This window comes from Eumetopias jubatus, unplaced genomic scaffold, assembly GCF_037043125.1.
Source record: "Eumetopias jubatus isolate StellerSeaLion01/CBP00866 unplaced genomic scaffold, mEumJub1_p1.0 scaffold_11, whole genome shotgun sequence".
Classification (NCBI taxonomy): domain Eukaryota; kingdom Metazoa; phylum Chordata; class Mammalia; order Carnivora; family Otariidae; genus Eumetopias; species Eumetopias jubatus.
The window spans coordinates 86,552,386-86,565,566 of record NW_028274817.1 but is presented as its reverse complement, the minus strand read 5'-3'; the positions used below and the strand labels follow the sequence as shown (position 1 = coordinate 86,565,566).

General features: G+C 42.6%; 1 protein-coding gene across 1 annotated transcript in view; it reads left to right on the top strand.

Annotated features, from left to right (window-relative positions):
* Positions 1–13,181, top strand: part of JADE3 (jade family PHD finger 3) — a 96,191-nt gene that overhangs the window by 67,471 nt on the left and 15,539 nt on the right. Inside the window, exons 7-8 of the mRNA XM_028113326.2 lie at positions 1,735–1,902; positions 4,619–4,735. Of these exons, the coding sequence (XP_027969127.1) occupies positions 1,735–1,902; positions 4,619–4,735 (285 nt within the window). The remainder of the gene's footprint in view (positions 1–1,734; positions 1,903–4,618; positions 4,736–13,181) is intronic.

The window sequence follows — 13,181 nt, the reverse complement described above, 5'->3', positions numbered from 1 at the left end:
TGTTCTACCAAACTGCCTATTTGATCTCAGTATAGAAAACATTCCAGATAACTGATGATAAAAGACCTACCCCAGTGACCTTAGAGTCTCACTGAGGAGATGAAACATAACAGCTAAAGTAGAGAAGGATACATGTTGCCAACCACGTACCTGGTGAGGGAAGCTATATGTTGAGTAGTGGGCAGGGATCAAGAAGTGGAGCAGACACAGGGGCTCTGTGAACTGAGAAGTGAGGTGAGAAACATCAGGCTTTAGATCAGAAGCCAGCAGACTTTTTCTTTGAAAGGCCAGATAGTAAATATTTTAGACTTTGAGGGCCACATACGGTCTCTGTAACGTATTCTTTTTTTTAAACATCACTCTAAAAATATGAAAACCATTCTTAGCTTGTTAGCCTTACAAAACAGGCCTCAAGTAGTAGTTTGCCAACCTGTGGTTTAGACGATGGTGGGGTGAGAACAGAAGGAATTTCTAGAGGGTTTGTTGCTGTGCAATGGAATGAAATCTTTGTTTTAGTAAGAAGAACATGGCAGCCAAATAGAAGGAGGATTGAAGGTGTGAAGGGGGCGGAAGAGAATTTAGGAATAAATCAATCCAGGCATAACATGATAAGGACTTGGATGGATGGAGCAGTTGTGGTGGGGATGGAGAGGAAGGTCAGAGCCTAAGGGCCACCTCTGTAGGGAGGACTAGCATGCCCCAGGGGCGGTAGACAAAGGGAAGTAGATAATATGAGTACAGGAATTTTGGATCTGGAAGCTGGGAAGCATGGTGGTGATATGGATAGTTTAGGGAAAAGGGGCCAGTTCAGGGGTAACATGATAGTAACCGTTGGAACCTGAATCCAAGCTATGGGTGAGCCTCCTGGGGTAGGCACAGATTTTGAAGCTGCCTTGGTGAATCAGTGGTGGAAAGTATGCCAGGCCACATGGGGAGCCAGGTGGCCCCCAGGTTTAGTCCTTAATGGTGAGAGTAGAGCAGTAAGGAAGGGAAAGATGGGTGAGGTTGGAGGTAGTGAAAAGGAAATCTAGAATGTTTTCCAAACTTATCTCCCCTCCCCCAGTAATTCATTTATTTGTCCAACTTCATTCCATAAAGGATTTGAAGCAGCTTTCAGAACTCATTATGGAGTATTGTGATTAGTCTAATATTCTATTCAATTCAGGATTCATTCACAAGTCCTTTTTTCTTCAACCCAAGCAAGTAATTGCTGTGATTTGCTGAGTGCTTTTTATGCACCAGACTCTGTTAGGCTCTTTGAACATTAGCTCATTTGCTGTTCAGAAGTTTCATTCTGTTTCCTTTTTAACACTTTTTTCTTGATTACAACAGTGCATGACATGTAGAAGTTATTCAATAAATATATGACTGATAAATATAATACATAATCATTGAAGAAACTTTAGAAAACAGAGGCAAAAAAGGAAAAAAGCATGTAATCCCCAAACTCAGATAACAGTTGGGCCAGCTTTTGTATATATTTCCTTCTAGTCTTATTCTTTTGTCCTTAAAGTCAGTTCTCATAGACAGACATGCCGATCTTAGAACAGATGCTGGAAGTTGCCCTTTTTTTGAGTGTTTTAAAATTACTAAATCCCCGATATGAGCTTGTTGGGCCTTATTTGCCTCTTTCTCCTAAAAGCGGAGGGTACTCTGTGACTGTGTACCAGAGCAGACATCATTCTTGGTGAGAAGATGCTAACCATTCTCCCCTCTCCTCCTCGTGCCCCCCAGGCCTGCTACGGCATCCTCAAGGTCCCAGAAGGCAGCTGGCTGTGTCGTTCCTGTGTCCTGGGCATTCATCCGCAATGTCTGTTATGTCCAAAGAGAGGGGGGGCCATGAAAACTACCAGGACAGGGACTAAATGGGCTCACGTCAGCTGTGCCCTGTGGATTCCAGAGGTAAGAACTCATCCAGGCCTGTGAGCCCGTTTGCTCCAGGAGGCCCCTGTTTCCCACAGCATTCAGAACGGCTTGGGCTTCGTGGAGATGCTTCATGCCTGCCCATGTTTCTGAGGTGATGGGGCTTCTACTTGAGCTCCCTCACATCCTTCTCAGATGCAAGTGAGCATGTAAGCCCGTGCTGATTCACTTATAGGTGGTGATACCAGTGCTACTGGATAAGTTTGTATGAGAAGAGAGGCACAAAAGACCAGAATGTGAGCAGATTTTTTTAAGGTGAAACTTACTTAAAATACCAAATACAAAGTGCCCAGTTTCATGAATTTTTATACCTATCTATAACCACAACCCAGACCAAGACCTGGAACACCCCAGAAATAGACATAGAGCACCCCAGAATAATCCCTCATACCCACTTTCCAGTCCCTATCTGGGTCTCTATTTACCATTGCGATTGCTATCACTGTAGATTAGCTTAGTCTGGTTTTGAATTTCATATAAATGAAATCATACAGTATGCAATCTTTTCTGTCTGCCTAGCATTCCTTGTTGTAGTATGTATCAGCACGCATTCATTTCTATTGCTGAGTAGTATGCTATTGTATGGATATACCATGATTTATCCATTCTTTGATGGGCATTTCAGTTGTTTCCAGTGTTAGGCTATTCCAAATAAAGTGAGCAATAGTTCTTTTGCCCACTGTGATGGTTGCCCTTTGATTTTTGAAGCTCTTTTCAGAGCTTGGACTCAACATTTGTCTAAGAGCTTCTTTATTCAAAACTCCATCCCTCATTATTTAATCTGGTCCTTCAGTTGCTGATCTTTTATAAGGGGCTGTGTGCGCACTAAGTGGATTAAAGAGAGCATCCAAACATTACTTGTCCTTCTTATGGCTGCCTTTTTAAAAAAAAAAAAAAAAAACCTGTTTGAACATCCCACTCACATCCTCTTTCCCCAACCCCTATCCAAGCCAGCAAATTTGTTAGGCAGTTTAACTGCAGGGCAAGAGAGACTTTAGAATTGGGCACCTGGGTGACTCAGTTGGTTAAGCGACTGCCTTCGGCTCAGGTCATGATCCTGGAGTCCCTGGATCGAGTCCCGCATCGGGCTCCCTGCTCGGCAGGGAGTCTGCTTCTCCTTCTGACCCTCCCCCCATCTCATGTGCTTTCTCTCTCTCTCAAATAAATAAATAAAATCTTTAAAAAAAGAAAAAGACTTTAGAATTCAGTAGCTGATGACACTGTATTGGTAATTCATTCCCCTTTTAAAACTTCCCTGGCTTTATTCTTGTTAATGGCAGTTCCAGGGGAGTTAACTATCTAACAGTCGAGCTCAAGCTCACAGAGTTAAACTGTCCATGATAAATACTGTGGTACTCTTAGGGATAGAGAAGTGTTTTTTAAAATATCTGAGTAATGGTTTCTCTTTCGTACTAAGAATATCTAGCTTATAGACTGACATGAACTCTCGGGTTTCTGGCCTGAGAGTGACTGGTTTCCTGCAGCAAACGCCCAGCTAATAGAGCAGGCTTTCTCAGCATAATGAGTTTAGAACATGACTCTGGAAGAGTCCTTTAGAAATAAAAGCAGCTTTCTTTTTTTTTTTTAATTTTTATTTATTCATTTGAGACACAGAGATACAGACAGAGCACGAGCAGGGCGAGAGGCAGAGGGAAAGGGAAAGCAGGTTCCCCGATGAGCCAGGAGCCCATCGTGGGACTCCATCCCAAGACCCTGGGATCATGACCTGAGCTGAAGGCAGACGCTTAACCATCTGAGCCACCCAGGCGCCCCTAAAAGAAGCTTTCTTATCTATTGACTTTGTCTTAGGGTTTTTAGTACCTTTTGAGTTGCTCAAGATCGCTCTGATCTTTCTACTGTTGGTTTCTTGCTGTGGGTAGAACTTGTACTAGTTTAACTAGCTTTATTCAATAGTCCTTCACTCTTTTTTAAAGTTGTGGCTCTCTTAGAAACTCATGTACACATTTGTAAGAGAGTGGGATAACACTTTTTACCAGAAGTTGCCTAACCCCTTATTTTCATATGGAAAAAAAAATGTTTTCCATCTCTTTTTAAAGCCTGCCTTCCTTTCAGTACTCTCCCAAAGACTGATTTCACTTTGAAGCTACTTTGGCTGAAAGAATAGAGCAAACTGTAAATAGTTACATGATTTAAAAGACTGGGGTTTGAAAATGTTATCATCCTCATCCTTCCTACTGTGCTGCAACCTCTTCATCACCCAGATTGCTGCTACTTTCCAGCAGTATCCTGTTTCTTGGTACACTGAACTGAAAGGCTTGTCACTGCCTGTTTTTTATCCTTAGTCAAATAAATGACAAAACAAGGCATATGGTACCATCTCTAACATATAATAGATGCTAGATTTTGTGAATTTTAATTCCTTTCCTTAGTGGCTTTCTTTGGTTCCGAAGTAAAGTGTAGATATTTTGGATTGATTAAGGTAACCATGCTCCATCTCCACTCCTGCCCCCTCTCATTCTATATATGAATCATTTACATTACTGGAAATAATCGAAGGTCTGAGCAGTGGCAAGGGACAGCTTTTATTTATTCTTGGTTCCATAGTAACCTTAAGAGATGTAGCTCACCTCATTGTTTTGATGTTCTGAGCTTCATGTGATATCACTTGTGGTTTGTGAAAGGTATTTCTGGAATGCCTTGGTGCCTCTGCCTTATGGTCATGTTTTATTTGTAGGTCAGCATTGCTTGTCCTGAGAGGATGGAACCAATCACAAAGGTCTCCCACATCCCACCCAGTCGATGGGCCTTAGTCTGCAACCTGTGCAAGTTGAAGACAGGGGCTTGTATTCAGGTAAGTCACCAAGGCCACCACTGAATTGGTCAGACTCAACTTGCCAGTGACAGCCGCCTCATAACCGAAAGTTTACTTGGGAGGCCTCCCACTCACTCTTAGGGCTCTGCCATTGCACAGACCATTCCTGAAGCCATTTTTTTAGACATTGCCTCTGGACGCTTCAGCCTACTCTTTTCATCCATAATGGTAGTTAATTTCCATCCTTTGTTGTCAGATCTCTGATGAATTAGGTGAGTTCTGAAGCTAGATGATACCATCCTGGGTGGAAACAAGCCATAACTCTTAAAACAACCAGGCCCATGTTCCTGTGCAGCTCACCCACCAACTATGGATGGACTCAGGTTCTAGGATGATTCAACCAGTGACTCTGTTGCTGGACTAAGGACAACTCATTTTGGTAGGGAAAGATGCATCTAAATGTATAAATCCTGGTAGATAGGTTTGAGAGTCACTCTCACAGATACGTTTGTTGTATATGGTAGTACAAGTAGAGTTTTCAGAGATGTCTGGGGTACAGGAATACAGCTGCACGAAGTGGAAGCAGCTGCTGGTGCCCTCAACAGCGACAGTGGGGGGGATGGTGGATGAGATTGCGAGAGGCCAGTTACCTCCAGCAAAGGCAGAAGGGTTGACCCTTCTACGCCCTAGGCCTCCTGCATAGGAGCTACAGGTTGGTTAGAGTTAGAATTGTCTGCTAAGGTTCTTCACAGAAAAGGAGCCATATGATGTCATCACTTAGGGACGGTGACTCTGGCTGTTTCCTGAGGTTTCTTGCTGTCTGGCTCATCTTGTATATTTCTTGCTGCAGACCTGGGATCGGCCACTCCTCCAAGTAAACCTCGTTCTTTTACTGAGAAATGGTATTTAAAGAACACAATCTGGACCCCAAAGACCCTTTTAATTTCTTAAATTCATTTTTTACATCTGACAGAATTAGATACTTTGTCCTGCCTCTTTTTTAACTTTTTTTTTTCTGCTGATATTATTTAAGGACAGCAGTTACAAAGGAAAACAATTTAAGGGAACACTAATCCCACAGGATCTACTAACTTTAATGCATTGCCTGTTTAGGTTTTCCTGAGTTCTGTCCTGGTTGCTCCTCATATGTGAGCCCCTTGGGGACCAAGGTTGTGCATCATTCTTCCTTGGATTTCCCGTAGCAGAAAGGGGAGTGCCTGCCCATTGTCAGTGCTCAGTTAGTGTTTATTGCATAAATATATCCATATTTAATTGTATCATAGATTTGTTTATAATATTCATTCTCCCCACTAAAAAACTGAAATATTTTCCATGTTTTTATAATTATTAGCCATTTAAAAAAAATTTTAAGTTATCTCTATGCCCAACATGGGGCTCAAACAACCCCAAGATCAAGAGTCATATGCTCCACCAACTGAGCCAGCCAGGAGCCCCATTATTAGCCATTTTATAATAGCACATTGAACTTATATCCTTTAATTTACTTACTTTCATTATCGTAGTACCTGCATTTTTCTCCCTATCTTTCCTGTTTTAAAGGAGGATTTTTTTAAAAGATTTTTTTTTAAAGATTTTATTTATTTATTTGACAGAAGGACAGTGAGAGAGGGAACACAAGCAGGGGGAGTGGGAGAGGGAGAAGCAGGCTTCCCGCGGAGCAGGGAGCCCGATGTGGGGCTCGATCCCAGGACCCTGGGATCATGACCTGAGCCGAAGGCAGACGCTTAATGACTGAGCCACCCAGGCGCCCAAAGGAGGATTTTTTAGAATAGTTAATAATTGGCAGCATGACTGTGGTGAAAGAAAACACTGGCCTTGATCTTAGCAGACTTGAGTTGGCATTACAGCCCCACGTTACCACATTCTGCCACACTGTCTGAGTTATTCTCTGAGATTTATCTTCCTTAGTAGACTGTAAGCTCAGACTGTTTCATCCTTAGATCCCCCACACCCCTGACATGGCAGACAGACAGTAAATACTAGATTGATGGATAGATGAACAGATGGATGGAGGAAGCATTCTGGAGTAGGTTTTTCATCTGCAGGGCAATGGTTCTTACTTTTATTACTTAGAGTTTAGAGTCTGCATTTTGTGAAGGTTTTACCAAATTAAGACTCTTAAATTTTTTATTATAAAGAATTACATTTATTCAACAAATATTTGAGTGCCTAATCGTGTGCCAGGCACTGTTCTCGGCACTTGGGACTTATCAGCAAGCCAACAAAGAACCTTGTGCCGTGGAACGTAGGTTTGAGTTGGGAGAAATAGGGAATAAGGAATAAATGCTAAATGGTGCATGAGAAAATGGGAAGTGCTATAGAAAGGAAAAATGTGGAGTATGGTGAGAAGGTGGGGAGTGTGGGGCAGGGGGCATGCATTACAGGTTTAAATAGAGTGGTCAGAGTAGGACTTATGGTAGAGGAGACATTTGAGGAAGGACTTGAAGGTAAGAGAAAACAATGCAGATATTTCGGGTAAAAATATTCCCGGCAGAGGGATCAGCCGATGATCGGAGATAGGAGTGTGTCTGGCCTGTTTGAGTGACAGTAAAGAGGCTAATGAGGCTAGAATGGAGTGAGTGAGAAGAGAATATCAGAGAGGTCATATGGGAACTTGACTGGTTAAGGCAAGGGTTGGCAGGTTTTTTTCTGTGAACGGCCAGAGAAATATTTTAGGCTTTGCAGGTCATACGGGCTGTGATGCGACTCCTCAGCTCTGCCTTGAGCACAGAGACAGCACAGACAGTACTTAAGCAGGTGAACGTGGCTGTATTCCAGTTAAACTCTATGGACTCTAAAATTTCAATTTCATATTAGTTCACGTGTCATGAAGTAGTCTTCTTTTTATTTTTTACATCATTTAAAAATGTAAAAACATCCTCAGTTCCCATTCTTAGCTCTTGGGCCACACAAAAACAGACAGCTGCTGCATTTGGTCTGTGGGCCATAGGCTGCCAGCCCCTGGTGTGGGGCTTCCAGGGCCCTTAAGAGACCTTTTGTTTTTACTCTCAGTTTAAGGGGAAGCCATTGACAGGCTTTGAGCAGGCAAGGGACATGATTTGACTTGTGTTTTTAAGGGATGACTCTGTAGAATGATATGATGTCTAATACTCACTTCAAAATAATCTGGGGGCAGGGTACTGTGGGGGTTAAAGATGAAACAAGATTGGTCATACATTAATTCCTATTGAAGCTGGCTGATGGGTATATGGGGGTCATGATTAGTGTTCTCTGTGCCGTTATATAGGTTTTTAAATTTCCATAGTAAACAGTTAAAAATAAGCTCTGGCTGCTGTATTTAGAATAGACAGGGGAGGGAAGGTTAGAAACAGGAAAAGCAATTAGGAGGCTATTCTAGTAATCCTTGTGAGATGGTGGTGGCTTTGACTGGAGTAGTGGCCGTGGAGGTAGTGAAAAGTGATTAGATTCTGGATGAATGTTGAAGGTGGAGCCAACAGGAGGTGGGAGAGAAAGATAGGAGTTGGGGATGCCTCCAGGTTTGGGGCCCAAACAGTGGGAAGGATGAAGTTGCCATAAACTGAATAGAGAAATCTGCAGAAGAACAGATTAGGGGGAAGAGATGATGAGTTCAGTTTTAGACATTTAAGTTTGAGATGTCTATCCGACATCCTAGTGGAAATGTCAAACTGACAAGTATCTGTGTGAGTTTGGAGTTTGGGAGAAGTCCCGGACTGCAGACAGGCATTTGGGAGCCATTGGCCTAGAGATGGGCTTTAGCCTGGACTGGGTAGGATCACTGAGTGAGTGAGTGTAGATAGAGAGGAGAACAGTACCGAGCACTAGGCCTGGAAGCACTGCAACATGAAGAAGTCCAGCAGAGTAGGAAGAAGCAGCAAGAGGAGACTGGGAAGAAGCCAGAAGGAAGACAGGAGGAAAACCGAGAGTGTGTAGCAGCCTAGACTTCAAGAGAAAAAAGCATTTCAAAGAGAAGGAAAAGATCAGTGGTGTAAAGATGCAGCTGAAGTAGGAGGAGGACTAGAGATTGACCCCTGAATTTAGCAGTGTGATTATTGGTAACTGGGAGGAGCCGTTTAGGTGCAGTAGTGAATGCAAAAGCTACATTGCCAATGGTCAGGACAAAGAAAGGGAGTAGGAACAGTTCAAACAAGTGAAGTAAAGAGGTCTTGTCTTTAAGATGGTAGAATTACCAAATATGTGTGTACACTTGTTAGCACATAGAACATCGCAGTGTGCATGAAAGGGAGTGATCCAGCGGAAAGGAAAAACTGCTGGAGTGAGGTTTTCAGTAGGTGAGAGAGGGTGGGGTAAAGCGTGCGATGAGGGGGTGGCCTTGGGCAGGAGCACTGATAGTTCTGGCCTGTTAAGAGCCTTGAAGGCAGAGTGCATGTGCAGTATTAGGTACGTGTGTTGGTGGGGATCTGCAGACGTGCTCTTTTGATTGTTTTAATTTCCTCAGGTAGGAAGCAGTACCATCAGCTGAGAGTGAGGTCCAGAGGTTTGAGGAGAGGTGTGAAATCATTTTATGGTTTGGGGAAGTGCAATGTGAGTGCCAGGCTGTAGGAAAGACCCTCCCCCCTTGAGTTTGAGTGAGGGGGAATGAACATCCGGTGACCTTCTGAAGTGTGTAATTCTTTTCTCACCTACATTCTACTTATACTAATAGAGCGGCGTTTGTTTTCCATGGTTGATACCTAGTTTTCCTGTGGGAAAACAGACCAAAACCTTCTTCTTCCTTTTAAACCACCACTAACGAAAGTTAATTCCGCACTCATCAGTAATTTAGCATCTTGTTCCCTGTATGTGAATCACGAACATAGTAAACAAATATAGTAATTCAGTAGGGGTCAAGTTTTATTAGCATCATTGTTCTTGGGAGGTTTATTTTAAGTCTTTGTGATTAGTAACATATTTAGGATATTTTGTTTTACTAACTCTTTATGGATCTCTTAACTATCTGTGAATTGTATTTGTTCTTCCTGCTTCCCAGCAGTGGGAATACACATATCTATCCTCTTCTTTTGATTTGGGAACATTCACTGGGGAAGGATAGAATCCAGCACTGGTGGGGTTGGGGTCTAAACGTAGCCAATGTCTACAGCTTCCATATCTAGGAGCTAGAATCTTTCTCCTGAGCATAAAGTCTTCTGATAATCCTGAACCAGATCATAAAGACTAGGTTCAAATGAGATGCCCCAGACAGCTCTGGATTTTGCCTAGACTTTGGCCACAGTCCCTCTAACTGCCAGCTTTCCAGAATTCCTGTAGGGTCCTTATATGGCTTATGTTCAAGCCCCATTCAACCTAGATCCAGAGGCTTTCGGTTTTCCCTGAGAAGAAAGAAAGAACACTGGTTAAGATTAGGACCTTTGGGGGAACCTGGCTGGAAGAGCATGCGACTGTTCATCTCAGGGTCGTGAGTTCAAGCCCCACGTTGGGTGTAGAAATTGATTGATTGAATGAATGAATAAATGACACACATACACTTACTTAAAAAAAAGAAAGAAAAGAATATGACCTTTGGAGCCAGACTTCTGGGGATCACATCCTGGTTCTACCTCCTTCCTTGCTTTTTATACTATCTCAAGGAAGTTACCTACCATATCTGTGCCTCAGCTTCCATATCTATAAATGGAGATGATAATAGTACCTACTTAATAAACGTGGTTAAGGGCTTAGCACAGTGCCAGGCATTGAGTAAATACTCAGTAAATGTTAGTGGTAATAGTAGTTGTACTTGTTTTTAATTATTCATATTATTATTCCTTGGAGTTAATTGGACTTTGCTGATGGAAAGCCGTAGGACTCATCCAGCCAAACTGAGGAGAATCATCAAACATTTGGTACTAGATAAGTGTCCCTTTTGACAGTAGAGGGATGTGGTCATGTTTGAAATCACATGCAAGTGGATTTGAAGTCAGGATAAGTCAGTGGGCTGCCATGAGTTTACTGTTAGGCTAATAGGAGTTTGATTATGAGGAAAATGAACTCTTTAAAAACAAATGAAAATCTTCAACAAGTGGAGAAATGCAAGTATGCCTACTCAGTGACTGTACTTAATATTTTTTCATATATTCCAAATTTTGTCAGTACAAACTTTTCTGGTTCTAAGGCATTTCTGGTCCCTGCCTTCAGGAGTTTATAGTCTATTAAGGGAGGCCGGATGTAAACATGGGAAACGTTAAATAACACTGAAGTGACATCTGCCCTCCAACCTTGCAGACCCTTAGGGATGAGAGGTCAGAAGGGCTGGTGGCCACTGTGGGTGATGGAGTTTAAGTATAGATGGACCCTACAGGAATTCTGGAAAGCTGGCAGTTAGAGGGACTGTGGCCAAAGTCTAGGCAAAACACCAACACACATACCTAATACTGCACCTGCATTCTGCCTAAACTGCCCCGTACCGCCCTCCTCTCTAGAAGGTCATATTCTTTTCTTTTTTTTTTTTGGCTGGAGTAGGTTTGGTAGGCTGGCTTGAACCATTTATCACATTGTGTCAGTGACAGAGTTTTGAGAAAACTGCTATACCACCCAGCTGTCTGTTCACAGATTATTTGGGATTAAAGACAACCAAATGCATCAAAAACTAATGATGTACTGTATGGTGACTAACATAACATAATAAAATAAAATTTAAAAAAATAGAAGACAACCAAATGGACACTGTCCTGCAGCAGGACAGGAACTGCTGAGGACATAAGCGCCAGGCCCTTGCTGTTCCAGGCAGGTGTCATCCCCTTTTGAGGAGGACACACTGTTTTCTTTAGAGGGTGACAGAATATCTCTTAACTCATTTATTTTCTATAATTTCTGAAGAATATATAGAAATCTATTCTCCCCCCCCAAAAAAATAAATAAACCACAGTGAAATACCACTTCATACTCACTAGGGTGATAATAGTCAAAAAGCAGGCAATAACAATTATTGGCAAGAATGTGGAGAAATGGGAACCCTTGTGCTTTGCTGGTGGAAATGTAAAACATGCAGCCACTGTGGAAACCAGTTTGGCAATTCCTCAATAGGTTAGATGTAGAATCACCATATGACCCAGCAGTTCCACTTCAAAGTATATACCTGCAGTTTGAGAGGTGTCCAGGACCCACCCTCAGGTTTAATAATTCACTAGAAGGACTCACAGAACTCAGAAAAGCCATTGTACTCGTGGTTATGGTATATTACAATAAAAGGATGCAGATTAAAAAACAGCAAAGGGGAGAGGCACATAGGGCAGGGTCCAGGAGAGACCAGGCATGGAGCTTCCAGTTGTCGTCCCCAAGTGGAGTCTTTTTTTTTTTTTTTTACATGCCCTCTTCAATACCCATCACCAGACTAACCCATCCCCATACCCCCCTCCCCTCTAGAACCCTCAGTTTGTTTTTCAGAGTCCATTGTCTCTCATGGTTCATCTCCCCCTCCGATTTCCCCCCCCCTTTATTCTTCCCCTCCTGCTATTTTTTTTCTTAACATATATTGCATTATTTGTGTCAGAGGTACAGATTTGTGATTCAACACTCTTGCACAATTCACAGCGCTCACCATAGCACATACCCTCCCCAATGTCTATCACCCAGCCACCCCATCCCTCCCACCCACCCCCGACTCCAGCAACCCTCAGTTTGTTTCCTGAGATTAAGAATTCCTCATATCAGTGAGGTCATATGATACATGTCTTCCTCTGATTGACTTATTTTGCTCAGCATAACACCCTCCAGTTCTATCCACGTCATTGCAAATGGCAAGATCTCATTCCTTTTGATGGCTGCATAATATTCCAGTGTGTGTGTGTGTGTGTGTGTGTGTGTACCACATCTTCTTTATCCATTCATCTATCGATGGACATCTTGGCTCTTTCCACAGTTTGGCTATTGTGGACATTGCTGCTATAAACATCGGGGTACACGTACCCCTTTGGATCTCTACATTTGTATCTTTGGGGTAAATACCCAGTAGTGCAATTGCTGGATCGTAGGGTAGCTCTATTTTCAACTTTCTGAGGAACCTCCATACTGTTTTCCAGAGTGGTTGCACCAGCTTGCATTCCCTCCAACAGTGGAGGAGGGTTCCCCTCTCTCCGCATCCCCGCCAACATCCATCGTTTCCTGACTTGTTAATTTTAGCCATTCTGACTGGTGTGAGGTGATATCTCATTGAGGTTTTGATTTGGATTTCCCTGATGCCAAGCGATGTTGAGCACTTTTTCCTGTGTCTGTTGGCCGTTTGGATGTCTTCTTTGGAAAAATGTCTGTTCATGTCTTCTGCCCATTTCTTGATTGGATTATTTGTTCTTTGGGTGTTGAGTTTGATAAGTTCTTTATAGATTTTGGATACTAGCCCTTTATCCGATGTGCCATTTGCAAATATCTTCTCCCGTTCTGTTGGTTGTCTTTTGGTTTTGTTGACTGTTTCTTTTGCTGTGCAGAAGCTTTTTATCTTGATGAGGTCCCAATAGTTCATTTTTGCCCTTCCCTTGCCTTTGACAATGTT